Source organism: Ziziphus jujuba, chromosome 7 (assembly GCF_031755915.1).
Source record: "Ziziphus jujuba cultivar Dongzao chromosome 7, ASM3175591v1".
In the NCBI taxonomy this organism is placed as follows: Eukaryota; Viridiplantae; Streptophyta; class Magnoliopsida; order Rosales; family Rhamnaceae; genus Ziziphus; species Ziziphus jujuba.
The window spans coordinates 1,674,035-1,700,686 of NC_083385.1; the positions used below are offsets into that span (position 1 = coordinate 1,674,035).

Here is a 26,652-nt window from a genome sequence, read left to right on the forward strand (position 1 = left end):
AGGATCGGACTGGATTAGATTATTTTATAATTATAGTATTTCTTTTGTTATATATGAAAATATTTAAAATTATATTTATATTTACAAAAAAATTAAATATTATATTTAATTAAAGTTTTATTATTACTTATATTTAATATGTTTTGTATAGATATTTATATGTTCAATTAATTAATAATAAAAATAATTTAATGATATTTATGACACATTTGTAATTTTTTTTTTAACATCCATAAACTACTTAAAATATTGTTTTCAAAACCAATTAAAATAAAATTACTAATCATGAATAACAATTAAATACAAATAAAAAAAATTGACATAATATTTAATTAAGAACTTGTTAATAGCATAAAAATATCCATCTTCAATTCATACATATAGATATATAGATATATAAATAAATGTCACATGTAGTTGCACTTTTAACAAATATGACATCAGTATATATATATTGGATTTTGTCCAATCAGATAGAAGTTCTCTGTGCTGCTGTGCATAATGTTCTTCAGCTTCAAAGCTAATCTTGAGTTTGTTAGCAATAGTCTTAACTTCTGACTGAAGCTTTTGCACGAGGACACTAGACATATCTATTTTACCCATAATGTTTTGTACATCATTTTCAAATTTCTGTTTAATTACAAGATTATCTGATTGTGCTGCATTTAAGGACACTTGAGCCATATCTCTTACACTTCTTTCAGCTTGTAAGTCATCATGCAATGATTGCAAACTTGATTTCAAACCATTAAGCTCCAGTGATAGCTTGGCAGATTCCTCAGTTTTATCCTTTATGGTCATGATTTGAGCTTCCTTTTCCTGTGACAATGCTGCTGTTTCCAGAAGACAATTTTCATGAGTGACATTTTGTAAATTTGCTTCTAAAGCTTGATTATGCAGAGCCAGGCTGTTGCATTTTGTATCACAGGCATTTTTGTATTCCTTGAGATTGTGAACCTCATTGTAGCATCCTGCAGCTTCAGCATCAGTAATTCCTTGGACTCAGTTGAAAGCTCCAGCTGCTGTGTAAGCTTATTAATTTTATCTTTCATCAACCTGAAGTCAGCACTTGCATCAAGCAAAGTTTCCTGTAGAGTTTTTGAGAAAACATCCAAATATACATTTAATAAATGCACTTCATAGACTTCTTCTTCAACCTTTTGGTAAAGTCCCTTCTGCAAGAAGAGAGATCTTTTCAAATCCTCCAAAAATATATCCGCATCTAAATTTTGTTTCTTTTCCTCATGAAATTGATTCTGACACTGCAACAGTCTCGCAGCATGACTTTCCTTTGAATCCAGTTTCTGATTCTGAGCCATTTCTTCATACTCCGGAAAGCTTGGCAGGGAACATTCTGAAAAAGCTTGCTTAATAAGGTTCTCATTAGTTTCATACATGGACAGAACCTGGGAAGAAAGTAATTCGAGGTCCTTCTGCAACTGGTCTACAGCAATGGAGTAATTCAAGCGTGCCCTTTTCAGTGCTGCTTCTGCAGTAGCGGCCCTTCTTTCAAGATCCTTGTTGAGAGAATCCAAATCATGCTATTTCATCAGCATGATTCTGTAACGAGCTCACCTCCAATTTAAGCTCAACAACAGTAATATAATAGTTTATACTTCATATACGGTCCAGACAAGTCAGGTCACATGTGAGACATGTCAGGCATAAGAGAAAGTGATGCATCATTTTTCTATAGAGAAAGGAAACCAATAAATTTTTCAGGGGAACTTACTCAAATACTTCCAATCAGAATTCGCATATGTACCACAAAGGATCAACCATTGTTTGCATCAGAATACACATAAATCTTTCAATACAAAAAAAAAAGTGCAGCCTAGAAAAAAGACTTTGATATATCTATTCTCAATCAAAAAGAATACAGCTGTAAATTATTAATTCAATAACAGTTCATGCATTAATTATAAAAAAAAAGGTTGTTCATTATTTTTTTGTTAGAATTTATGTTAGCAAACAAAGTTCATAAAAAAACCAATATCAATTCATAAGCAATATCATAAAGTTGGAAAATTAAACAAAAATAGTTATAGACCTTGTCCATCTGAGCATTGATGGTATCGTCAGAAAATAATTTTCTACCAGCAGATTCATCACATGTAGTCTGCAGACCTCTCTCTCTGAGCTCCCTTTGCTGCTCAAACTCTCTGAAAGGGATTACAACTACAAATGAGCATGTTAAAATTAGATAACCCATAAACTTTAGATGTTTTAATGCTGTACCTGAAACCAGTTTTAGAAGTTAGCAGCTGAACAGTTACCTGGCATCAGATAAGGTACTATACTGCTGCTTAAAATTGTCAACACACCAACCTCTGCGTAATCCTTTGAGCTATACTGCTGCTTCCTTTTAATCAAAATGGGAGTATAATTTAATTATGAAAAGTACAGTGCACATGCAAGCTTTAAATAACCTGTAGAGAAATAATAATATATAAAATTACACAATTATATAGTTATCGTTATGTCCCCTCATATAGCTTGATTATAGCTGCCACATGCTCTCAGCTTTTTTACAGTCTTTTGTCCTTTTCTTTATTATGAAAATTCATAATTTGTTCATATGTCATTTTAGTATTTTTAGTATGAATAAGTTGCAATCTTTATACAAATTTGTTCGAAGACTAAGTTAAAATCTTTTATAATCATTTTTAAGTTTTCTTTTTGAACTTTTGCAGCAGATTAACAAGAGACTAAGACCAGCAATATCGATGTAAATTGAACAAAATGCCTATGACAAAGCAAAAAACTTATTTCTCATATCTAGATTTATGGAGGTTTTTGGACTGTAAACGAGACACCATATTTACCAGGTGATGATGGCAGATCGATGAAACAGAGGAAGGATGCAGCAGAAGATAAACTCACCGGCCAGAAATGCTTCGAAGGGTAGTTTGCCTCCAAAATCAAGCTTCTTCCTCCTGAATATCAAATCAAGCCCTAACATAAATAGATCAAAGCTTATTTCGCAGATCAATAAATGACATTTCCCAAAAATATTTCATAATTTTTTAGCTAAAAATTAAGGTAAAAAACAAAGAAAAATACAAGATGATGATGATGGAAGATTGCCGAAACAGAAGAAGAAGACATGCTCACCGGCCAGATGCTTCGAAGGGGATGGTGATGCGAGATCGACAATGCTTCGAAGGGGGCGGCCAGAGATGCTTCGAAGAGAGCTCGGTGGGACAAAAGTGACCCAGTCTCCAGATGGGTCAGATTTATCCCCCTCATTTGGGATAAAATGATCTACGGGACAAACCTGTCCCCCTCCCATTTTCACTTTCCAAACACCGGACTGGGACTGGGTCCTGTCCTGACCTGCCCAGTCCGGCGTAACAAACACGCCCTAAAGGTTGTCATGCGTGTTGCAAGCCAATTTTTATTATATGGAACCAATTTTATGTTATTAATTAAAAATTTACAGGAAAGGACAAAAAAAAAAAAAAAAGTGAAGTATGGCATTGATAGTAATATGAGCACAGTGAACGGCGGGTTTAAAGAACTCCAACTTGCTTATAAAGCCGACAATGGTCTTACGCACAACCTTCTATCCCCTCTGACAGTGGCAACTTGCATTAAAGCCACTCTTCTTTCATCTTTCGTCTTTGTATTTTCATCCTTCGACCTCAGACCTCAGAGCTGAGATCTCCTCCTCCTTCTGTGTAAATGGGCTCTTCTATGGCCCGCCTTTGGTTCTGCCTCGCGGCTCTTCTTCTCCTTCTTCTACCATGTCCCACCGTTATCGCCAAACAAACCTATATAGTCCATATGAAACACAATGATAAGCCCTTATCCTACGCCACCCACCATGACTGGTACTCTGCCCAACTCCAATCGCTCTCCTCCTCCACTTCAGATTCCATCCTCTACTCCTACACCACCGCCTTCCATGGCTTCGCTGCCTCTTTGGATCCCGAGGAAGCCGAGTCGCTCCGTCAGTCCGATTCTGTTCTGGATGTATACGAAGAGAGAGTCTATACCCTCCACACCACTCGCACCCCGGAGTTCCTTGGCCTGGACAGAGACACTGGCCTCTGGGAAGGCCACAATAATGTGGATCTTAGCCTAGCCACTCATGACGTTGTCATTGGTGTTCTTGACACCGGGGTTTGGCCCGAATCTAAGAGCTTCAATGACTATGGAATGCCTGAAATCCCTGCTAGATGGCGTGGCGAGTGCGAGAAGGGCACAGATTTTAGCCCATCTCTCTGTAACAAGAAGCTCATTGGGGCTCGAAGCTTCTCCAAGGGATTCCACATGGCCTCCGGTGGCAGCTTTCTGAGGAAGCCCAAGGAGGTTGTGTCACCCAGGGACCAAGACGGCCACGGCACTCACACCGCCAGTACGGCCGCTGGTTCCAGCGTGGCCAACGCTAGTCTACTCGGCTACGCCAGCGGCACGGCCCGCGGTATGGCCACCCACGCGCGGGTTGCCGTTTACAAGGTTTGCTGGAGCACCGGGTGTTTCGGGGCCGACATTTTGGCCGCTTTGGATAGGGCCATATTGGATGGAGTCAATGTCCTCTCGCTGTCTCTTGGAGGTGGGTCCGCACCGTATTACCGTGACACCATCGCCATTGGAGCTTTCTCGGCCATCCAGAGGGGCATTTTCGTCTCTTGCTCGGCCGGGAATAGTGGACCCAGTAAGGCCTCACTCGCCAATGTGGCGCCGTGGATCATGACGGTTGGAGCCGGGACTTTGGACCGTGATTTCCCGGCCTATACTCTGCTTGGAAATAAAAAGCGGTTCAATGGTGTCTCACTGTACAGTGGACCGGGAATGGGCGACAAACCGGTCGGGTTAATTTATAAGAACCGCAATAGCAGCTCGAGCAACATGTGCCTGCCCGGGTCGCTTGAACCGGGCGAGGTACGTGGGAAGGTGGTGATATGCGACAGAGGGATCAATGCACGTGTCGAGAAAGGTGCTGTGGTACGCGACGCCGGTGGGATCGGGATGATACTAGCCAACACCGCCGCCAGCGGTGAGGAATTGGTGGCTGACAGTCATTTGTTGCCGGCGGTGGCCGTGGGGAGGAGGTTCGGTGACTTGATAAGGCAATACGCGCTGTCCGATCCAAATCCGTCTGCTATACTGAGCTTCGGTGGGACGGTGTTGAATGTACGGCCGTCTCCTGTTGTGGCGGCGTTCAGTTCGAGGGGACCCAATCTGGTGACTCCCCAGATCTTGAAGCCGGATGTGATTGGGCCCGGTGTTAACATTTTGGCCGCGTGGTCAGAGGCTATCGGACCCACTGGATTGGAGAAGGACACTCGGCAGACCCAATTCAACATCATGTCAGGTAATATAATTCCAACGGCTAAATTTTCAACGGTTCATTAAGACATGTCAGTTTCACAATTTTCTGACCAACTTCTTCAAAGAAATTGGCTTGCTCACAAGTTTGTCTTATATAGTCTTTAGACTGATTGTTGTTTTTATGGTAAATCGGTGTATTAAAAAAAAATTAATTTGTTTAATTTTCTTTTTCCGTTAGTCTGATTTTTTATTTGTAATAATGTAGGTACATCAATGTCTTGCCCACATATCAGCGGCCTAGCTGCATTGCTGAAATCAGCCCACCCAGACTGGAGTCCAAGTGCTATCAAATCCGCGCTCATGACCACTGCCTATACACAAGACAACACCAAATCGCCTCTCCGCGACGCAGCCGGAGGTGGGTTTTCCAACCCATGGGCACACGGATCGGGTCATGTGGATCCCCAGAAGGCCCTATCTCCGGGCCTTGTGTACGACACCTCCACCGAAGAGTACATTGCGTTCTTGTGCTCCTTGGACTACTCCATTGAGCGTGTCAAAAGCATTGTGAAGCGCCCCAACGTTACATGCTCCAGGAGGTATTCGGATCCTGGAGCACTCAACTACCCATCCTTCTCTGTCGTTTTTGGGAGGAAGAGGGTCGTACGTTACACTCGGGAGTTGACCAATGTAGGTGCCGCGGGATCAGTTTATCAAGTAGCTGTGAGTGCACCATCAACGGTGAAGGTGTTGGTGAAGCCCACAAGACTTTTGTTTAAGAATGTAGGGGACAAACAGAGGTATACAGTGACCTTTTCGGCTATTCAGAACGCCAATCGATTGACTGGGTGGTTCGGGTCGATTGAGTGGAGCAACGCCCAACACCAAGTCAAGAGCCCAGTGGCTTTTTCATGGATGTAGCCGTGAGATATTGCATTGATGGGTTTGGTTAACTGTTTTGATTTCGGGTTTTTTCTTTTTAAGTGTGAGGATTGGGCCTTGGTCAGGGAAAGGGATGATCCACACCTTAAATACGGTGGCCCAAATCTCTGATCACTCAAACCGAAGTTTGGTTTTAATTGCAAGGGTCGAGGGGGAAAAAAACGAAATTGCATTTCTTTTTAGTAGCAAAGCTAATGCGAAAGGGAAAGAAACTAATGTAACATAATGGACTTACTAGTGTTCTATGCAAGTTATGGCAATACATTTCCAGCAACACTTGCAAAATGGAGACTTATGAATAAACCTGTATCAACCTAAACTCCCAAGTTATTAAATTATTGCACTGTTTCCTTTTGTGTTAAAAAGAAGCTGTAAACGAGTCCCAAGTTTGATTCAGTTTCACATGGAGACTCGAATAAAAAAAACAAAAAAGTGTGCCTGCCAAACTCAATAATTTGAATCAATAATTTTATGTGTTGTAGGACCACCTTATATCTGAATTATGGAGCCTACGGTAACGGTCATTTGACCACAAATCTTATATAAATTATCAAGCAAGACAAACAAACTTAAAACCATCCAAACCAAGCATTGAAACTCCTCAAAATAATAGAAATATATTCGTGTAATATATCTATATTTTTTTTAGTTTTATAATTTATCACAAACCAGTTGAATGGTAAATGGCGGCAGATAATATACTAAAGTTTATAATTTGTCACAAACCAGTTGAATGGTAAACGGCGGCAGATAATAATCCCCACCATATATCTCATGGACACTTCCTCGACAGACAAGCAATAATCCAGGGTGCAAACACTCTAATATTTCTTTTTATATATAACTCAGAAATAGAAAGTTTGATACCCAATATTTGCAAAATTTATATTATGGTTAAGAATGAAAAGCCATGCTGTAAAACCGAGCCTCCAAAAAAGATTGGATGAATACTAGAAACATAGTTGGAAAGGGTTACAACAGGTTTTTGTACAACAACAGCAACAGCTACAACAGCTACAGCTACAGCTACAGCAATTACAAGGGTGTACCTTTGGGCATTTAGGACGGGTGCATTTGCAATTGCATTTGCATTTGCATCTGCAGCAACAGCATTCAGGCCATGAACAAATTGGAAATATGCAACAATTTCTGCTGCATGATATCCTTTTACAGCACCGGGATGGTAAACACGAGGAACATTGCCAACATTGCCACTTTGGAATTCTTAGACATGAACAAGTGGGACAACTTGGACAATTTGGACAGGTGAGGCAAGCACATGGACTGCAATTGCATGAACAGCAATCCCAGCAGCGCGGCATTTCTAGGCGAATGGAGCACCCACCATAACAGCAGCAGCAAATCCATGAGAAGTTGAAGCAGGGGATTTCACTGCACGGTAAACACACTTGCACTATGAATAAAAGGTTCTTCATTATGACAGAACAAACTAACTTTGGCATTTTGTTTCCAGATAATGATAAAAACACATAAACTAACGAGAAAATAGCTGATTTCGTTTGGTTCGTAGATTCTAATCAAATATACCGTTTTACTACAGCTATTGAGGTTCCTGTTCTTCTTACAAACTCTTGAAACACGGGATTAATTAGCTAAAGGAAGCATTTGGAATAAAGGAATTTGAAAACCAGTTGTTTACTCTGACATGTTTTACGTTCCTCCTTTCTGAGTAAAAAGAACACAAATGCAAAGACATAATTTTTGTAGAAGTGGTCCAGTATCAAAGAATTCTGAATCCACCTTTTTTTGGAGTAAAAGCATTGACAGAAATGACAGCATATGAAGACTTATACAACAGATGAAGGGCTTGGCATTATGCTAATCATAACTATACATTTCAAATTGTTTAATTTACTTGACGATTTAATGCAGCAAAATTCTGAGCATGGGAAATTCAAACACCGTGCATAAAATAGCAAGACAAGATTATTGTACCAGAGCCATTTCCAGAAGCGACATGACCGGCGGTTCTTCCTATTTCTGCTTAAAAGAGAAAAATGTAAGAAACCGTGATCATTATCTAGAATTTTGAAAGATTCTGTTAACAATGTTCTTACGTAGGTATCAAGGGATCTGGATTTGCCACCACAAAATCAGCAACCCTGCACAAAATTATACAATTCAGTGTACCAACTGTTGGCTAACAACATCAATGGAACTTACACAGGGTAAAAAAAAAAATTTGCTTGCTATACTAAATGCTATAAAAGGCAATTTAACAAACCAACATACTCTTTGCAGCATGTGGAAGAAGGTTGAATGCGTTCAACAGATCTTAATTCCTCCTGCTCACAGACAAATTGTCAAATCAGTTTGTTATTGTTTTTCAGTAAAAGAAGTAAAACTTTATTCCATGAATGATAAAAAGCAAAATGTCAGTCTAAACAGGTTGGCAAAAAATAAATTAGTTGTCTAGGCATGTTAGATCTGATAGTTGCGTAAGTATAAATCTTACTTTAACAAATTCAATTTGATTTACAGCTATCTACAATTCACAAATTGCACAAAAGAAGCAACAAGAATACACAGAGTTCATCCTCCATGTTGCTACTGCTTCGCTGTGGGCTTTCTAAACTGATTGAAACGAACATACTTTTTAGTTCAATTATTAAACACTGTTGTGGGGTTTCCTTCATACTTAAAGATGAAAGTTTTACAAAAATGAAAGGTCGAAACTTTTCAGACCGATTGGGTTATTTTTTTTAAGCCAGTGAAATATCACACTCAGATTATATAATAAAAGAAAAGAAGAAAAGAAAGGGTATCAAATGCAGGAACTTGAAGACAACAGAATATTTGCAGTTTTTATCTCAGTCTTTCGACTCTCTTATATCTCTATTTGGCTACCTTAAAACCTACAAAATATGAAGGAAATTTCAAAACATAAAAAATGCCATACCGTGCCAAATCAAAGACAATTCACGGTCGTCATTTTAAACTCCAGCAGATTTAAAAAGACTATTAAAATAGGGCATTAACAATCCATTAACTAATAAATCTGGTTCATTTAGAAATGAAAATTACATTCAGACAACCAAATCAAGTGCTGAACCCACCTCAAGAAAACCAATCTCCCTCTCGAGCATCTGGACCTTGGCCGTCTCTCGGCGCTTCCCGTACAAATCTGGATACTCTGGAGGTGACTTGGGGCATGGCGGCGGCAATGATGGCACGGAAGAAGAACAACCCACTTGACCAGCCATTGATCGGAATATTTTCCGGCCAGCGGCAACCGACACCCCAAATTTATTTTATTGTTTTGAATCTCTAAAACTTACACTAGAAATGTAGCTAAATGGACAAACAACAAAGAAATAGCAGCACTAGTATTAGTAATGGTAACAGTACTACCAGTAGTAGCAAGGCAGGAGTACAGCAATAAGTGACAAACAAGAAGCGGCAAATGATGTTAGGTGTGAATGCTATACGAAAGGCCCCGTGGCAGAGGCAGTAATTAGGCGCTCTGACAAGGATAATTGCGCCCCAGAACCACCAAGAAAAATAAAAAGGAAAAAAAGAAAAATGGAAACTTTCTGGACAAAACAGCGGCTGCATAAATGTGATGTATGATATAGAGGTTGCAGGGATTAATGGGGAGGTTTAAAGATTAAGCGAAAGAGTAATTATGAGGCTTAAAAAGAGAGCCATTATTAGTCACAGAGGCTATGAATGGAAGAAATGGGGGTTGGTCTGAGAGAGTTCTGAGAGGCACATCTTTTGTGCATGGTTATAGCAGAGAAAGAGATTAATAATAATAAAAAAAACAATTAATGGTAATAGTAAAGACGGCTGTGAAAAAGCCTGCAACTGGGAGTGTCTGTACGAACCCATCTGGCAAAATTGAAGGGATTTGATCGGAATTTGAGTGAGATTTTTGGAGTTAAGTTTATAAAGTAAAAGAAGTAAGAAAAACTGTGTCTCTGTAAATGTGGGTATGTGTGGGAGTTTTGGTTTGTTTTTCATTTTCATTTTTGTTTTTCTTTCTGAGTGACTGTTGGCTGGAGGTGGTGTTGCAGGTTGCAGAGAAGAAGCGAAAAGCACGATGGCAAGTACCTCAGACCGCACGTGACAGCTGCGTAGGAAAGAGAAATTAAAACCATCCAAATTATTAAAAATAAAATATTATATTAAATTTATTTTATTTATTATTTTTTTTAAAAAGAAATAAAATAAAAGAAAAAGGAAAGAAAGAAAGATGGACGTGTGGTTGGGGTCGCAATGGCTGTGTGTGGGACGAATAAGCCCTGACTTTGAGAAACACCTACCCAGCAGCACCCTCAGTCGTCCCTCAGAGCTGCGTAATTTCCATGTGAAATTACCTTGTACAGCCACACCCCCATTTTCAATGTTTATATATACACACACTCTCCGTACAACCTTCTTAATAGCAGTCACGAAAATTTCGACATTTTTCATTTGTGGGTTTTCTTTTTTATAATTTTAAAAAAATATATATATATATTTTTTCTATCAGAAAAATTGGTAAAAACTTAAAAAAAAAAGTTTTAGAGAAGTGGGCAATAATAGAATTATCATTCCTCCACCTTTTTCAAACTTTATAATTTTTTTTTTCAAATTTGTATAGCCAAAAGCATGGTCTTTTCTGCATGTACTGACACGAAGCCAGAGGCTCGGAACTTTGGTGGGGACAAAGTTTAAAATTTAAAAAAAAAAAAAAAAAACCTTATTAATTAAAACCAAATCACATATTTGGCATTTTCAGAACAAAATTCAAAAGCATGGATCGGGTTTGAGCTTTGAACATTATAGAGTAATTTTTAATTTTATTGGGCCCTTGAAGAAGCCGATCTTAATAATAAAAATAACAATAATAAAGGGGAAAAAAACAAAGGCATAATGAGTTGGAAACGTTTTGAGACACAAAGGGCTACGCTATTCGTGATTTTCTATATATTGCCAAATGGGAGGCATCCCAAGTTAGACATTCTATACGAATGCACTCACTTTGTACCAAACACCAATATAAGAAAATACATTCACCAAAAAATATATATATATAATAATAATAATATAAGAAAATACAAGAGAAAACTTCATCACAAAGCAAAAAAATCCAATTTCGTTCAACCTCGCTTAGATTTCCGTACAAGTCAGTCTTAAGTCCATAATGTTAGGTTGAAATCCACGCGCAGTCGAGCGGCGTGAGTGTGGATCTCGAGGTTTATGTGGGACCCGTGTGGGTACCTAAAATGGGTCCCGCTCTGAGGCGACACATCGTTTCAGTCGATATATGGCCGCTCTTTTCCAAAGTACCACGGCTAAAGGAGCGGTGCCTGGTAACGTGTCCGAGTGGGCTGGGCCAGTGGGTTAGCAGCCCGAGGCAATTTCAAGCCTTTTTTTTTGCTAATGTGAGCCGGTGCGCAAGTGGTGATATCAGAGGCCAGTAATCATTGTTTTTGTGAATTTTGCGGTACTGCTCTACTCACCTATTTCCCATAATATAATATCCCACTGGGTTTCTTTCTATTTTCTACTTACAGTTAGTTTTCTTAACCCAAAAAAAAAAAAAAAAAAAAAAGAAAAATACTTAATAGTTAGTTTCCTCTTCAAAATTTAATTGCTCTCTTTTTCACTAGTTTATCTATCTCATTTAGATATTATTCAATTATTTTTCTTTACACCAATTTTCTGTTTTCTTTTTCATTAATGCAAATATATTTTTCGTCATTCATTATCATAGTTTACTAATGTTTAGGTGGTGGTCATTCCATTCTATAAACTAAAGACCGAAGAGAAATTGAATATTAAATTAGAATCATCAGTGAGTTGCAGAGTGAACTGGGTCGCGTGCTTGGTCAAAAAAGGGCAAAAAATGAGTTGATTTCGTTACCATTATAAACTTTTTTGGACCAAAAGTCCCAATGAATCAATCTGGGCCGCGCCTGCCTCCAATTTGCTTTACTTTATTCGCAACCGACACAGTGGAATTTATCTCATATACATATATATATATATGGGTGAACAACCATGAAAAAAGTAGAGGATATTGTCCAGAAGTTGGCTCTTCCCCAAAATGTTCTCCCACTGCCCTAAACTTTCGCTAAAAACTTAATTAGGAATTAGCCCCTATTAGTGAGGCACTAGGCTATATTTTTAGGAAAAGGAAAAAATCAATGAATTTATATCATAAAGGGTAATTAAAAAAATGCAGAATCCACTCAGTGGAAAAAAATAAACCATTAACCCAATTATTAAGTTGTTTGGCATGTGATGAATGAGCATTTCTAAATTCATGAAGTTGGCAATCCATAGGCATAATATCCATGGAAGACTTGAAAGTTACCAAAACGTTAGTCCAAACGACTCCCAGAAGATGCCCATATGATCAATATATATATAAAAACAAACAAACACTTGGTGCATTTCATCAGAGCAAACGTTGATAAGTTTAAAGATATATATTCCCTTTTTCAAGTTTCAACTCAATTGAGCTGCCAAATTTCAAAAAGGTTCACAAATGCTTTTTGAATTTGTGTAGTGCCCTCATGGAAACTTCACCTTTGCACTTTAGGACCAACACAAAGACTCATGCCCTGAATCGGGAAACTATAATTGATTCACGCGACCACGCTCTGTGTTCATTGGCTAAAAAGGGCGCGTGAACATGGAATCCTCTAATTGAACAAGCAACCCTTTGCTTGAGATGGATTAGTACCACATATTCTTCCAGCTTCTAGCTTATACCATTTCATTAATAGTCAAAGCTTGCCAAACGCTTTTTGAATCGTGTGTCGTTTCACTTAATATTGAGCCAAGTATTTTTTATTTTTTTTTATTTTTTTTTTATAAATAGTTTTCTCTTATTTTAATTTTCTTCTGTATTTTATTTTTTATATAAAGAGACTGTTGTACATGAATTTGAGGGACTTAGATTTTGGTTTTGCTGATTTCAAGTTTTATATATAATTAAGTGAGAGAGTCAGAGGAAGTTATCATTGATCATAAGATGGCAAGTGGAAAAACCGATATGACGCCTATAATAAGCAAGTTATATTGTTCGTCATCTCAGGTAGTTTTGGTGGTGAGGAGGAGGCCGCATGTAGTAAATGGAGGAGGTTTTGTCGTCACAAATTGTAGCCAGAAGGTTGCATTCAGGGTTGATGGCTGTGGAATTCTTGGCACTAAAGAAGAGCTGATTCTCAGGGATCGTGATGGAGAGGCCATTCTTCTTATTCGTCGAAAGGTACATGTGTTATCCATTTTCAGATCATTAAGATATAAGTGCATCATACATACATATATATATATATATATATGGAATTTTAATATATTTATGTTATGGTCGCATCCAGGGAGGGATGGTAGAGGCCCTAAGCATTTACAGGAAATGGATAGGTTACAGTTTTGACTACAAAGGATCACAGAAGCTGGTTTTCACGTTGAAAGAGCCAAACTCATGTTTGGCAAGGAACAATACACTCAGAATCTCCACAGAGCCCAAGCCCAAAGAAAGCACCAAAACTTGGGACTTTGAGGTCAATGGCGATTTTCCTGACAGGTCTTGCAGCATTGTCGACTCTAGAGGCAATATCGTAGCACAGGTAATTCATATTTTATGCTATGGCTAATTTTCAGCCTTCAATCATAGTTAATAAATTTTTATATTTATGTTGATTTAAAGAAAAAATGTAGTTATATATATATATATATATATATAGTAACAATGGAGAAGTGCATGCATGCGTACAGGTTGGGATGAAGAAGGAGGTGGAGCAGATGATGGAAAGCAAGGATGTTTACCAGGTAACGGTAAAAGCCGGGATAGACCAAGCTTTTGTAATTGGAGTTATCGCCATTCTTGACTACATGTACGATGAATCCACCAGGTGCTAATCCATCGGGACTAGAACTTCAAGCGTCCATTGTTAATCTTATTGTTGAAGATGATACCGAATAATTCATGCCGCGTGGTTTTTTGGATTTTGATCATAACTTTGTGCTGTCACTATCAGCTGGTTGGAATCAAATTAATTGCTGATTAAGATGATTAGAGTTTTTTGCTTGTGGTTGTTGATTTGTAATTAGGGAGTGCCACCTAATGACTAATATGAAATGATCATTATGTGTAATTTGCTTATGTTAATTCACTGTCTCTATATATATAAATATGCGATTGTTGCCTTCAGTGGAAAAAAAAGTACCGTATAATATGATTAATTTCGTTCTCTTTGAATATTGAGACACTAATCATTTTAGCATCAAAAGTTAATCGAACTTTTTTAACTTCTCTCTTCTTGAATATCAACCTTTTGAACTTGATAAAGTGTGTATTAATATTCTGACCATAGACACGTCAGATTTTATTATTTTTCTTTTGGCATGGAAGAAGTTAACTAGTATATCTACGTGGACAAGTAATCATAACGTGTAATTATCACATTGCTTTTGTATCTATCTTTATATGATGTTATGAACATAGCATATGAGAGATTGTCGCCAACTTGAACAAAAAGAGCAGACAAGTTCAGGTGACGGGGATCTAACGTACTCAACTACCCGGTCCAAGATATGTCTAAAAACCAAAAACCAAAAAAATAAAAAAATAAAAACTAATAGATAAGCTTGCCGCTTACCAACCAATACAAACAACCAACCATGTATGATTTTTTTTTTTTTTTGTTGGGGTCTTTCTTTTTCCTATTTTGGCAAACGTGCTGCTAATAACCAAGTGCCACGTCCACATCTTTGTTCGTGTATTTGTTTTTTTATTTTTTTATTTCTACGTCCATCAAACTTATACGACAACCAAAATAAATAAATAAATACCGGAATCTGTAGTCTGTATATTGATTTAGAAGAAGTTTGCAGACGTTATGCACTAATTGTGGAAAGGATGGATGAGTAATTGAAACAGTTCCAGCAAAAAAAAAAAAAAAAAAGAAAAAGAAAAAAAGAGTAACTGAAACAGAGGGATGTAAAAGATCACGGAATGAGAAGAAAAAAACTCTAATTATAGGATGTGAAAAGGAAATGCGTGGACCAAGCACAAGCACATAATTATAAATAACAAAATTGATTTAAAAGACGTTATGCATTAATTTGTAGAAACGATAGATGAGAAATTGATAGAGAGAGATGTAAAAGATCACGGAAATTAAAATGAAAAAAAGAAAAGAAGAAGACTCTAATTATAGGATGTGAAAAGGAAATGCGCGGATCAGGCACAAGCACATGGATTATCAACAACCACGACATCCTCATCCTGGGTCCTAAAAAGGAAATAGCCGACGGAAAGTCCCAAAACAATGGCAATGAAAACGCCGCCGTTGAAGGACATGATAGCCAGCATCAGGAGGTAGCCGATGGCCGAGTTCACACCAAATAGCACGGCGGTGGCGACTCGAGCGTGTCTCAGCCCTCGTCGTCCACGATTCAGTTTGAATAGGAGAGGTGCACCAACGGACAAAGAGGAGGAATTGACAGAGGATGAGGAGGAGGAGGAGGAGGAGGAGAGGGTTTTGAATCGGAGGCGTCGATCTTCCATGTATTGGTAGAAGGCAGAGAAGAGAAAACAGGCGAGCAATGTGAGAAGATAACCAGTCCAGGAATGTGTCTTCCATGAGGATATCAAAAGGATCACCTTCTTTCCCCAGTTAAACGTCATGTGCGTTATGTTTTCCTTCTCAATGTTTAATAGAGTCACACGCTCGCTCTCAGATCAGGGAAATAAAAATAATTAAATAAATAAAAGCTTCTTTTTTGTTTTTGGTTTTGGAGAAAGTAAAATAGCTCCTAATTATTTGATTTGGAGCCAACGAAGCTTCTTTCGTATCCCCTGTTTCAGACCCTACCCAACAACGTTTTCAGAATTCCAAGTCTTGTTTAGAAATGAACCTCGGGAAGTCATTCTATTTACGACGTTATGCCAGACACAATCGATTGTTTGGACGCCGTCACCCTAAAACGCACAGTTCAGATTATACAGTGAACAGTCTTCTCTCGCCCACAAAACACGTGCCCCCCCCATAATTGAAACATTTGGGACGACGGGATGGGATATGAGTGCCCGAATGGTATTTTTATCTCCTGGAATATTAACTTTAACCCCATGCAAAATTATATATACATTTACATTTATGTGTGCAGAAAAACTGAAAGGTACTTTGATTTATGTTTTAAAACCATTTACATAGGTACCAATTCAATAACCCGTTTATTTATCAAAAAAGTGAATATCCCGTTTGTATGCACGGGAAAAAGGTCAGCAAAAATAGAAAATACCAGTTATCATTCCATAACTTGGTATCAATCAAGCAGCTCTCCGTCTTATAAAAAAAGACGGAACCGCTTTAAATTGACAGTTCAAACTCAATAACATGAAATTTTTATACCAAACTATTTTACATAAAAGATAGAGCCATTTTAAGTGACAATTAAAACTATAATAGGCAAACATAATCGAATAGTTAGTTATACATGCATGTACAGACATACCTTATGATGTCATCATTCTATTCAAACTCAATGCTGTACAAAGATTGGGAAGATTTTATCTTCAATATCAATTGCTCTTACAGTTCCGCAAATCATCTACTATCATTTCCACAAAAGTGATCAAATCAACATTTAATCACTGTGGACCTGCCAGCAAAACAACACCCATTGTTGTGCTCAACCTAAAGGAAAGAAATATCAAGTAGATCACAATAAGGCCAAATCCTAACAATTTGTTGGGGCGCATATCACTCCTGGGTAGCACAATAAGCGACCAAACAAGCCCTAACATTAGAAATCCCATAGTATAAAACAAGCTACTATCTTCTGGGATTGCATACGATGAAGGTCTCTTAGTCCATGCTCCAAGCAGCATTGAGATCCCCAAACCAGCAAGGGTGTTGAACATAGGCCCAGCATAGCATCCTGACATTGCTATCTGTACACCATCTCCTCCATTCATTGCCAGTGCAGTATTTGACATTAAATCACCCATCGAATTGCCCCATGCCAATACAGTCAATCCAAGAATTGATGGATTAATTCCAAAAATTACACCTAATGCTACAAGCAAAGAAACAAGCTCATTAGCAATTATGTAGAACCAGACAATACTCATACAAAAGCCTCCCAAAACCCATAATAATAAAAACTTGCGTGGTGGCTGGTCAGCTCTGGTGTATAGATATGCAAGAGTACTGAGTATGCCACCCGTGATAACACCAACAAAATATGCAATTTCTCCACTCAATTTTCCTAGATCATCTTGGGTGTTCCATAAAAAAGCAAGAAGAATTGGTGCTAATGCAGCACTTGCAACTGCATATCCTTTCGACCATCGCTCCTCCTCAACTACAGGAATGGTCAGCCGCCTAGGAATCATCAATGGCACCTCCAGCAGCAATAACAATTTAGACAAAGAGAAGGAATTTCTATTGACCGTTTGATCCTCATTCCAACCCCACAAAGACCTCGGGCTCTCTGAACTGGCCTTCAAATTCTGATTCGAATAAATTGCCACATTTGAAGCCCACATCCACTGTGGCAACTTACTTTGGAGATGGGGTACATCACTGTTCGAGTCAGACTCAAGTAGTGAAGCATATATGGTGTCATCCTCTTCAGTACCATGAGAAAATATACTTCCTTTGACTGGAAGCAGTGGTGTTACAGAATCCAACCTTAATTTCCGAACATGTTTCCTCACAATCTCATTTGCAGCAACTGCAAATGCATAAACCACATAAATTGAAACAAACGCTATTGCACCTCCAACACTAACCTTACCAATAGTCAATATTAAGACAAGTGACATAAGAGTAAAGAGGAAGAAACAAATGTCTCTGATGAAACACTTCTTATCAATCTGAATTCTCTTCTCTGCAACACAAAGAGATATAGTACCCACGACAATACAAGTGACGAAGACGGCTCCTCCCAACACACTATTAAGACCTACTTCACCCGCATCCTTTCCCACGAAAGCAGCAATGCTTGCAAACACATCAGGAGCTCCATTACCAAGAGGAAGCAGAGAAACTCCCGCCACAGTTGCTGGCAACTTCAAGAGGCTCGAAAGCTTCTCCAACGAACAACAAAAGTAGTCTGCTGCAGTATTACCCAGCAGATAGAACAAGGCAGCCAACCAAATTGCCAACACTACATACCCCAAAATGCTGGATTTCTCACAATCACAGTACATAAATGAAATGTAATTGAAAAACCCTCCTGAGTTACACTCCGGATGAGCAATCAAATACTCGCAGTGGCTGCGATAACCATCGTGTGTGAACAAGCCAGCGCATAATTTGGGATCACTCAGAGCCAAATCATTTGTATCTGACGCATTACCAGCCACAGTATAATTCGACGAAGCAGCACTAACTTGGGCAATTCTCCTACGAATAACCTCAGTGCGATCACCCTGATGGTGAAAAGAACCAGCTTTTGAAACCCATTGAGGAGGAAGCACCGAATGCGAATTCCCCAACAACGGATTTCTCACGAAACTATCCTGATTGTAGAATAAGAAAAACAAAGCCATAGCACATAAACCATTGAAAACCCCACGATACTGGGGATTTCTCGCCCCGAATATCCACTTAGGTTCCATCTCACTCTCTCTCCCCTCCGCCACTCTCTGCAACCCTGAGTTTTAATAGGAGAATGATTACACACTCAAAACACTCGACAATCGGGAACTTTTTTGAATACGGATTTAACCCAGGAATCTAGGGTTTCAAATAGTAACAAAATTAAGGCCCTAATCCTTAATTAATGGAACAAATCAAAAGGCCATAATTCCTCAAACCAATAATTGAAGAACGAAAGCAGACAAATGGGTTAAATACAACAGGGGATGTAAGATTCTAAAATTTACAGCCAAATAAATTTATGCAAGGTATCTATATTCTATTCTATATGGGTTTTTTTAGGAGGTACCTGGAAGAGAGAAAGAAAGAGGCGTGGGGAGAAGAAACAAAAAGATTTAGTTTATCTGAGCAGCTTCCTGGTAGTTTCTTAGAATTTTGTTTTTACTTCCATTGGGCTGCCAAGGAAGATGATTCGCAGAGTGCGTGGGGCACAGAAGAGAAAAGCCGAAGCAGCTCCGTGAAATGGGTTATGCTTCTTCCTACCCTCTGTGTTACGGTGATACGTACTCTTCCAATCGCCCTTCGTGATCCCTCGACTTTGTCAAGCTTTCGATTTGGCTCCAAAAACTCTGCGCTTTTCTACCTTTCCCAATGTGTTTGGTTTAAAAAAAAAAAAAAAAAAAAAAAAAAAAAAAAAAAAAAAAAAAAAGAAAAACAAGACTGTTTGTTGGTTTGAAGATTCAAATTAATTTTAAACTAAGCTTACTAAATACTATACCCCATGAGAGCATGTAAATGCGATTTTGGCATTCTTACGAGATTTTCAATGGTAAATATTAATTTTAAAGTTTTATTTTTTTTAATGATACATGTTAACAGATAAGATTATTAAATTGTAAATATTATTAAACGGTGATGAAATTTATTTTTATTAATTAAAAAAAAATAAAACTATAATAATTTAAATATTAAATAATAATAAATTTTACTCATTTTTGTTTTTACAGATAAAAAAATACTCAAAAATTAAAAGTAATTCATGTAAATAGGGTATATCTATAAATTTTATTATATGAATTCCATTAACAAAATTTGAAAGTTACAAATTTAATACCACAAATATCATTGAAAAAATTTGCTGCTTGTCATTGAAATAGGAAAAAAGTGCTTCTATGTTATTTGGCCATGGAATGCCACAATAACACCCTATTCCAGATGCTCTAAGAAACATGAGCACACTATTTTTGTTATCATTTTCCAAGTATCGAGTTTTCTTATCAAACTAGCAAACAAATACTTGAAATATGGATTCTTTTATATTAAATATGGATTCTTTTATATTAATTAGCCCTATAGGTAAAATATGATTTACTTTTAATCAACAGAAAACTAATAAAAATATAATATTTTTGTGTACATTCAAGTTTACTTATATTCGATTTGCTATATAGTTCTATTCACCAAAAGAAAAAAATATATATATATATATACACACTATTTAGTTCTATAAATAGAATCTCTATATAAGAATCATCTAAATTATTTTGATAAAGTAAATGAAAGATTTGATGTCAAGGAATATGACGAGCTCAAGTAACATGTATGAAATGGATTGGTTGTATACTTAGTTATACCAATTCATAGTATCACTCGACAATCTTTTTTCCCCCCGCAAAGTATTACCTCTATAATATTCTTCTTCTTCTTCTTCTTCCTTTTTTTTTTTTTTTTTTTTTTTTTTTTTTGTTTTGGGTGAGTTACTTTATAATATTATTCAACAATGTTAATTAACTCTTTTTTTTTTTTTAAGACATGTCTTAAAATTCAATATATGGTAACACCAAATCTATTACAATTTTTTTTTTCTTAGAGATCTTAAGGATGAGAATCTAAATCCAAAATTATTATCTGAATATACATTCGTTTTATTACTTCTTTTATTTGCATCCTAATGGACAATTGATGTCAATTACCTATTGCAAGGGTAGGTGTTACGTGTAATTACATTCTATCTAAGAGTCAAATGTTAAAATATGACATTATTACCCCAAAAAACAAAAAGAAAAAAAAGTGAAACTATGACAAAATAAAAGTAAAATTATCACATTATACATCATCCAATATTTTATTCAACCTGAATTTGGCTACCTAGTTTTTTTGTGGGGTTGGCGTTGCTGTCCGTCATGACTCAAAGCACGACGTTATGGGCTTTTAGGCCTGAGAGTGCTAACCTTAGCCGATTGGTTCGGTTTTGTCTTTTTGTGGGCCAATAATGAAAGAGTGTGGCCCAGATCATTGCCACGGCTGCATGAATAGTACGATTACCAAAAAAATACGCTTAAAGCTAAAACACGTGTTAAACTATCATTAGGAGCAGTTGGTCATCCACGTTTGTGTATATCCGGCTCGCTGGTTTTTATGGTAAATAGCAATTAATTATTGGTGTATATAAACCCCTTCTTTTCTGTTTTCGTTTTTCATCTCAATGCCAGCAAGCCAAGCATCCACTGTTAGCATTTAATATATTGTTGCCATTTTCGGATAAAATAAGTGGCAAACATTCCAAAACTGCAATCAAATTGGTTTTAAGGTAATTCGAATTCAGCTCCTATTTAGTTTTTGTCGTAGTCGATCTTTAAGCTTTGTTCCCCTTCGACCAGTTCGTTCTTTTATGTAAACAAAATTTATATGTAGAAGAAAAAACACAAAATTTATGTATATTTTCTTTGTGAATGTATAGCAGAGATGGGTTCGAACAAGATAGAGTACGGGTTTCTGAAGGAGATCGGTCTGGGTTCTGAAAATCTTGGTGGTTATATAAATGGCAAGTGGAAGGCGAGTGGCCCAGTTATCTCTACTGTCAATCCTTCTAACAACCAGGTTGACCCTCCTTCGCTCTCACTGGATATGCAGCTTCTTCTTCTTTTTCTTATTTTTCTGTTTCGCCACTTAATTAATTTCCAATGACTTTTGTTGTTATGTTCTTGATGTGTTTTAATGATTGATAAAGATATAATCATAATTATATTTTGTTTTATTAACAGTAAGACTTTTGTTTTAAAAAATTATAAAATAAAATAAAAATTTGATTTTTCAATCTCCTTTGGGCTGTGAACATCTGTTTGGGCTGTGAACATCTGTTTTGTCGGTCATTGGGATATTATTTTAGTTGTTGTTTAATACCATGTTTCTGATTCTTGTGTATTTTGATTTAGACAATTGCTAAAGTCACGGAAGTTTCTCTGGAAGATTATGAAGAGGGACTAAGTGCCTGCAGTGAAGCGGCCAAAATATGGAAGAGTGTCAGTTCATCATTTTCGTCTGGCATAAATTTTGGTGCTTTAAACGAATTTTGTTTTATTTTAATTTTTAAGTGTTTAACATAGTTCACAATAAATTTCGGACAGGTCCCTGCACCAAAGAGAGGTGAAATTGTAAGACAAATAGGAGATGCACTGAGAGCCAAATTGGATGATCTTGGCAGCATTGTTTCTCTTGAGATGGGAAAAATACTACCCGAAGGAATAGGGGAGGTTCAGGTAATGGTCAGAATTGTTGAGACTGGTTAGGCGACTAAAACTTGACTTTTGCAAAGCTTTTAAGCAACTGGAACGCTTCCTCTTTGCAGGAAATTATTGATATGTGTGATTATGCTGTTGGATTGAGCCGACAACTGAATGGATCTATAATACCTTCAGAACGTAAGCTTGGATTTTATACTACTTGCCAATTTTTAGTTTGTTATCCTTTTGATTGCTAATGTGAATAGCTTCATGGAATTTCAGAAGCTCCATGTTGACGAAATATTAAGTCTTTAGTTGCTGTTCCAAGCCTAGACTGTTAACTAATATTGTCGTCATCTGTTTGTTTAAGTTGGTTTTAAACTGATTGTCATGTAATTATCTCTCTCTTTGTAGCTTGAACTCAAAGACACCAACTTTAACCTGTCTTTCTGCTGTCTTGTTTGCAGGTCCAAATCATATGATGTTGGAGGTGCGTAATAGTTTAGACAGGAAATTCATCAAAATACCACTACTACTTGACTCTTTTTCGATTAAAACCAGACTTTTTATATGCCTAACCATGTTGTGAATCCTTAAAACACAGGTGTGGAACCCGCTCGGAATAGTTGGTGTGATCACTGCTTTCAATTTCCCATGTGCTGTTCTTGGTGTGTTCCTCATTTTTTGTGGGCTAGAGGCTTGCGATATAAAACCATTTACTTATTTTGCAATGTTTTCATCATGCTAAATGCCTGGCATATTTATAGATTGAGAATGCCGGAGGAATTAGTATTAAAGTTGTCTTCTCTGTTTATTCTTATATAAGCCATAGAAGCTTCTATACCATCAGTTGCAGCATGAACAAGAAACTCTGTGTTAACAATGATTTATAGCTGTAGCATGCGCTAGCAAGTAGTATGAGCTAGCAATTTATGCTGTAATAGTTCTTTTCTTCTTAGAGATTTGTTCTTGAGTGCAGTTAGTTGTTTCATATCTACTTGACTCAGGTGAAAAATATATGCGTGCCTGAAATTTTTATATGTGCATTTTTTGCTTCATGGTAAATGGATGTGTCATAGCCTTTGTTGGGTAGAATGGTGTCTTATAACCTTGCTTCCTTGCTTAGGAAGCACAGTCAGTTGATAATTTCTTGTTCTTTCTGCTATTTTTTGTCAATTTCTTTCTTGATTGAGAAGTAGCGTAGTGAATTCCTTACAGACGTTTACTGCAAGTTTAGTCTAATCACAATGTTCTCTGTTTTTTGTGACTTAGGATGGAATGCGTGCATTGCGTTAGTCTGCGGAAATTGTGTTGTGTGGTAATCATTGATATCTAACATTATTTCTTAGAACATTTTTGCTATCTTTTAACCGTACTTCTGTTGGTTTGGAAATGATGATTTAAATTTAGGCTAGAATAGCTACTTAAAATATTATTTATTTGTAGGAAGGGTGCACCTACAACCCCATTGGTGACTATTGCTGTGACAAAGCTAATTGCTGAGGTTCTTGAGAAAAACAATTTGCCTGGTGCAATTTTCACTTCTCTCTGTGGAGGAGCAGAAATTGGTCAAGCAATAGCAAAAGATTCGAGAATACATCTGGTTTCATTCACTGGAAGTTCAAAGGTAAGTTGGTCACAAGCATGTGCCTTTTCATAAGGAATATTAACCAATATATATATATATATATATTTAAATTCACTCACTGTATGTTAGACCTACCATATATATGTGTGGTGAGGCCGAGATCAGCTTTCTTCTTCTTAATTCTTATTCCTTCCTTTTGGTCTTTATGAAAGAATTTGTTTATTGGTTAGTGGCTTTTGTTTCTTACTAATGCCAGTTGCATGGTGATTTTTGTGTAAAGAGTTCTCGCTTCTGAAACTTAATGGCCCAGGTGAAACACACACATGCACACGTGCACACACACACACGCACACACACACACACACACACACACACTATGAATTTGTATTTGTATCCTTTTCTCAATAGAATTGGCTGTACAGAATTACAGATAATGGACATATAACTTTATATGTATGCCAAAGGAATTAAAAAAATAAAAAAGGAAAGAGAGAGAACAACAAAAGAACAATTTTGCTCTTCTCCCCCATCACTATAATTCTGAGTTCAGTTTCTATATTCCCAATTATAGGTAGGCATGTCGGTGCAAAAAACTGTTAGTGAAAGGTTTGGTAAATGCTTGCTGGAACTGAGCGGGAACAATGCCATAATTGTTATGGATGATGCCGACATTGGATTGGCTGTGCGTTCTATTTTGTTTGCAGCTGTTGGTACAGCTGGTCAGCGCTGCACAACCTGTCGCAGATTGGTAAAAATATGCATTTCACTATCCTGTTGTAGCTTCCATGTGTCAATGAAAGTCACAAGTCCTGATAACTCTTTTTTCTTTTATCTTTTTTTTATCTGAATTGCAGTTTCTTCATGAAAGCATATATCAAACCGTATTAGATCAACTAACTGGAGTTTACAAACAAGTCAAAGTTGGAGATCCCCTGGAGAAAGGAACCCTTGTTGGGCCATTACATAGTCGCGTTTCAAAGGAAAAGTTTGCAAAAGGGATTTCATTAATAAAATCTCAGGTATGTAAAGTGTCTTTTGTAGCTAGTTAAAGTTGGAACATTTTTTTGTTTATTTGATTCTTATCGTCTTACAGAATGTGGGTCAAATATGATGTATAGAAGTCTTATCCTGTGCATATATTTTACACTTTGTATAATCAGGGAGGGAAGATCCTGGTAGGTGGATCAACAATCGAGTCAGATGGAAACTTTGTGCAACCAACAATTGTTGAGATTTCTCCTAGTGCCCCTGTAGTGAAAGAAGAACTGTTTGGTCCGGTTCTGTATGTTATGAAATTTCAGGTTAGCCTATCTGGACTTTTACCTTCCTGTATTTGTGATATTTTTTGTAACTTCCTGGATCAAACTTAAAAGAATTTTGTGTTTGTTGATACACAGACTCTAGAAGAAGCAATTGAATTGAACAACTCTGTACCACAAGGATTGAGCAGTTCAATTTTCACAGAAAAGCCCGGGAATATTTTCACATGGATTGGGTTAGTTTCTAAATATTTGTTTTCTTCGAAATTTCTTGAAAATACATCTAAGCAAAGCCTTGAATATGTATGGTTTCATCTATGTATTTTTCTGATAGAATATTAATGCAATTGAATATTTATGCGTGCAGGCCAAATGGCAGTGACTGTGGCATAGTGAATGTAAACATACCAACTAATGGAGCGGAGATAGGAGGTGCCTTTGGAGGAGAAAAGGCAACTGGTGGTGGCCGTGAAGCAGGAAGTGACTCATGGAAGCAATACATGCGACGCTCAACATGGTTTTTTTTTTTTTTTTTTTTTAATATATATATATATTTTTATTTCGTTGATTTTGCTAATGAATAATTTGGATATGCTATGAGTGAGTAAAAACTGACTGTGTTGTCTTTTTAATAGTACAATCAACTATGGGAGCGAACTACCACTTGCTCAGGGCATAAACTTCGGCTAGAGAAAGTCACAAGGAGTCATGGTAAATTAAGCATGGTAATGATCTCTCTTGGCAACATGTGTCAAGGTATGAAGGTAACGCAGTTAAGAATCTGCTATGGAGATTTTACGTACCCTGCTATCTACTACTGCCTTGGATGTCTTGAAAAGGAATTCCTAAATAGATATTTCTGATGTTTGTTGAATGGTTAATCTTTTGAATAAAAGCAGTCAAAAACACTTTTGACTTTTTTTTTTTGGGGGGTGAAATTGTTTTGTTTGTGTCAACTTATCTGGTTCCCAAACTTTATGCGGTAACGACCCAGAAACGACAGTCATTTACCACACACAGAAGAATATAAATTGCTAATGAATAATTATGAAACATGTTCACTTTTTCTATTTGTCAAAAGTGATATTGCGAAAAGTGAGTTCTCGCTTCGTGTGTTGGTCAAACAAAAGGAAAGACGTATTCAGTATTCACTCAAAAAATTAAAATTAAAAATTAAAAAGAACATAAAAGGAAAAGATTTTTATTCAATCTTATGTTGCGTGGACCACTGGACCTCATTAGTGAAGCAAAATATGATACGACTTGCTTTTTTCGTTATGGATTCCATTGTTTTTAAAGTCAAAACAGCTTATATAAATTACACCAAAAGTAAAAAGTAATATTTTATATGTTCTTATCTTTGACCAATTGTATGTTTCCAAAAAGATAAAACTCGTAGAATATTGATTTAATATTCAAATTTAATTCCCGTGGAATTACTGAAAATTTTGATGCCACCTTGGTCTGCTCTTATATTTTTCCCACTTTTTTTTTTTTCTTTTTTCCTTTTATTT

General features: G+C 37.0%; 7 protein-coding genes across 10 annotated transcripts; 3 read left to right on the forward strand and 4 right to left on the reverse strand.

Moving 5' to 3' along the window:
- Positions 1–347: 347 nt before the first annotated feature.
- On the reverse strand, positions 348–3,366 carry LOC132799241 (uncharacterized). 4 transcript variants are annotated; one of them, XM_060818929.1, is made up of 6 exons: positions 3,064–3,366; positions 2,826–2,955; positions 2,277–2,362; positions 2,051–2,178; positions 1,158–1,517; positions 903–1,056 (listed from the first exon to the last, which is right to left on the reverse strand). In XM_060818929.1, the coding sequence occupies exons 1-6, from the start codon at positions 3,290–3,292 to the stop codon at positions 1,042–1,044; spliced, it is 948 nt and encodes a 315-aa protein (XP_060674912.1). In that variant the 5' UTR covers positions 3,293–3,366; the 3' UTR covers positions 903–1,041. The 4 variants fall into 4 exon arrangements, with proteins under 4 accessions (XP_060674911.1, XP_060674910.1, XP_060674909.1 ...); XM_060818928.1 differs by having other exon boundaries at positions 348–1,517; positions 2,277–2,355; positions 2,884–2,936; positions 3,115–3,366; XM_060818927.1 differs by having other exon boundaries at positions 348–1,517; positions 3,115–3,366.
- Positions 3,367–3,528: 162 nt separating this feature from the next.
- LOC107423922 (subtilisin-like protease SBT1.8) lies at positions 3,529–6,489 on the forward strand. Its single transcript, XM_016033576.4, has 2 exons — positions 3,529–5,320; positions 5,543–6,489. The coding sequence occupies exons 1-2, from the start codon at positions 3,685–3,687 to the stop codon at positions 6,196–6,198; spliced, it is 2,292 nt and encodes a 763-aa protein (XP_015889062.2). The 5' UTR covers positions 3,529–3,684; the 3' UTR covers positions 6,199–6,489.
- A 603-nt stretch (positions 6,490–7,092) lies between these two features.
- On the reverse strand, positions 7,093–10,535 carry LOC107423909 (guanine nucleotide-binding protein subunit gamma 3). Its single transcript, XM_016033559.4, has 5 exons — positions 9,297–10,535; positions 8,473–8,525; positions 8,298–8,342; positions 8,176–8,220; positions 7,093–7,611 (listed from the first exon to the last, which is right to left on the reverse strand). Exons 1-5 carry the CDS (start codon positions 9,441–9,443, stop codon positions 7,170–7,172), a joined length of 732 nt encoding a protein of 243 aa, XP_015889045.2. The 5' UTR covers positions 9,444–10,535; the 3' UTR covers positions 7,093–7,169.
- A 2,514-nt stretch (positions 10,536–13,049) lies between these two features.
- On the forward strand, positions 13,050–14,330 carry LOC107423910 (protein LURP-one-related 6). Its single transcript, XM_016033561.4, has 3 exons — positions 13,050–13,444; positions 13,554–13,802; positions 13,951–14,330. Exons 1-3 carry the CDS (start codon positions 13,208–13,210, stop codon positions 14,092–14,094), a joined length of 630 nt encoding a protein of 209 aa, XP_015889047.1. The 5' UTR covers positions 13,050–13,207; the 3' UTR covers positions 14,095–14,330.
- A 1,088-nt stretch (positions 14,331–15,418) lies between these two features.
- Positions 15,419–15,865, reverse strand: LOC125423672 (copper transporter 5.1). The gene has a single exon (XM_048478493.2). The coding sequence runs from the start codon at positions 15,863–15,865 to the stop codon at positions 15,419–15,421; it is 447 nt and encodes a 148-aa protein (XP_048334450.2).
- A 697-nt stretch (positions 15,866–16,562) lies between these two features.
- LOC107423908 (cation/calcium exchanger 4) lies at positions 16,563–19,473 on the reverse strand. Its single transcript, XM_016033558.4, has 2 exons — positions 19,138–19,473; positions 16,563–18,843 (listed from the first exon to the last, which is right to left on the reverse strand). Exon 2 carries the CDS (start codon positions 18,806–18,808, stop codon positions 16,832–16,834), a length of 1,977 nt encoding a protein of 658 aa, XP_015889044.3. The 5' UTR covers positions 18,809–18,843; positions 19,138–19,473; the 3' UTR covers positions 16,563–16,831.
- Positions 19,474–21,219: 1,746 nt separating this feature from the next.
- Positions 21,220–26,063, forward strand: LOC107423905 (aldehyde dehydrogenase family 7 member A1). The gene is made up of 15 exons (XM_016033556.4): positions 21,220–21,378; positions 21,532–21,668; positions 22,004–22,090; positions 22,196–22,327; positions 22,417–22,489; positions 22,759–22,781; positions 22,896–22,959; positions 23,564–23,609; positions 23,738–23,918; positions 24,451–24,627; positions 24,734–24,898; positions 25,040–25,180; positions 25,277–25,374; positions 25,506–25,655; positions 25,774–26,063. The coding sequence occupies exons 2-15, from the start codon at positions 21,534–21,536 to the stop codon at positions 25,826–25,828; spliced, it is 1,527 nt and encodes a 508-aa protein (XP_015889042.2). The 5' UTR covers positions 21,220–21,378; positions 21,532–21,533; the 3' UTR covers positions 25,829–26,063.
- Positions 26,064–26,652: the final 589 nt, after the last annotated feature.

Coding starts and splice junctions, on each gene's coding strand:
- LOC132799241 (XM_060818926.1), bottom strand. CDS start 3,292: ATGGGAGGGGGACAGGTTTGTCCCGTAGATCATTTTATCCCAAATGAG. Junction 2,363..2,825: donor CGATCTGCCATCATCACCTG/GTAAATATGGTG, acceptor TTTGATTAAAAG/GAAGCAGCAGTATAGCTCAA. Junction 2,179..2,276: donor AGTACCTTATCTGATGCCAG/GTAACTGTTCAG, acceptor GCTCATTTGTAG/TTGTAATCCCTTTCAGAGAG.
- LOC107423922 (XM_016033576.4), top strand. CDS start 3,685: ATGGGCTCTTCTATGGCCCGCCTTTGGTTCTGCCTCGCGGCTCTTCTT. Junction 5,321..5,542: donor CCAATTCAACATCATGTCAG/GTAATATAATTC, acceptor GTAATAATGTAG/GTACATCAATGTCTTGCCCA.
- LOC107423909 (XM_016033559.4), bottom strand. CDS start 9,443: ATGGCTGGTCAAGTGGGTTGTTCTTCTTCCGTGCCATCATTGCCGCCG. Junction 8,526..9,296: donor GGGAGATTGGTTTTCTTGAG/GTGGGTTCAGCA, acceptor GTCTGTGAGCAG/GAGGAATTAAGATCTGTTGA. Junction 8,343..8,472: donor TCTTCCACATGCTGCAAAGA/GTATGTTGGTTT, acceptor AATTTTGTGCAG/GGTTGCTGATTTTGTGGTGG.
- LOC107423910 (XM_016033561.4), top strand. CDS start 13,208: ATGGCAAGTGGAAAAACCGATATGACGCCTATAATAAGCAAGTTATAT. Junction 13,445..13,553: donor TTCTTCTTATTCGTCGAAAG/GTACATGTGTTA, acceptor GGTCGCATCCAG/GGAGGGATGGTAGAGGCCCT. Junction 13,803..13,950: donor GAGGCAATATCGTAGCACAG/GTAATTCATATT, acceptor GCATGCGTACAG/GTTGGGATGAAGAAGGAGGT.
- LOC125423672 (XM_048478493.2), bottom strand. CDS start 15,865: ATGACGTTTAACTGGGGAAAGAAGGTGATCCTTTTGATATCCTCATGG.
- LOC107423908 (XM_016033558.4), bottom strand. CDS start 18,808: ATGGAACCTAAGTGGATATTCGGGGCGAGAAATCCCCAGTATCGTGGG.
- LOC107423905 (XM_016033556.4), top strand. CDS start 21,534: ATGGGTTCGAACAAGATAGAGTACGGGTTTCTGAAGGAGATCGGTCTG. Junction 23,919..24,450: donor CATTCACTGGAAGTTCAAAG/GTAAGTTGGTCA, acceptor TCCCAATTATAG/GTAGGCATGTCGGTGCAAAA. Junction 25,375..25,505: donor AATATTTTCACATGGATTGG/GTTAGTTTCTAA, acceptor TTATGCGTGCAG/GCCAAATGGCAGTGACTGTG.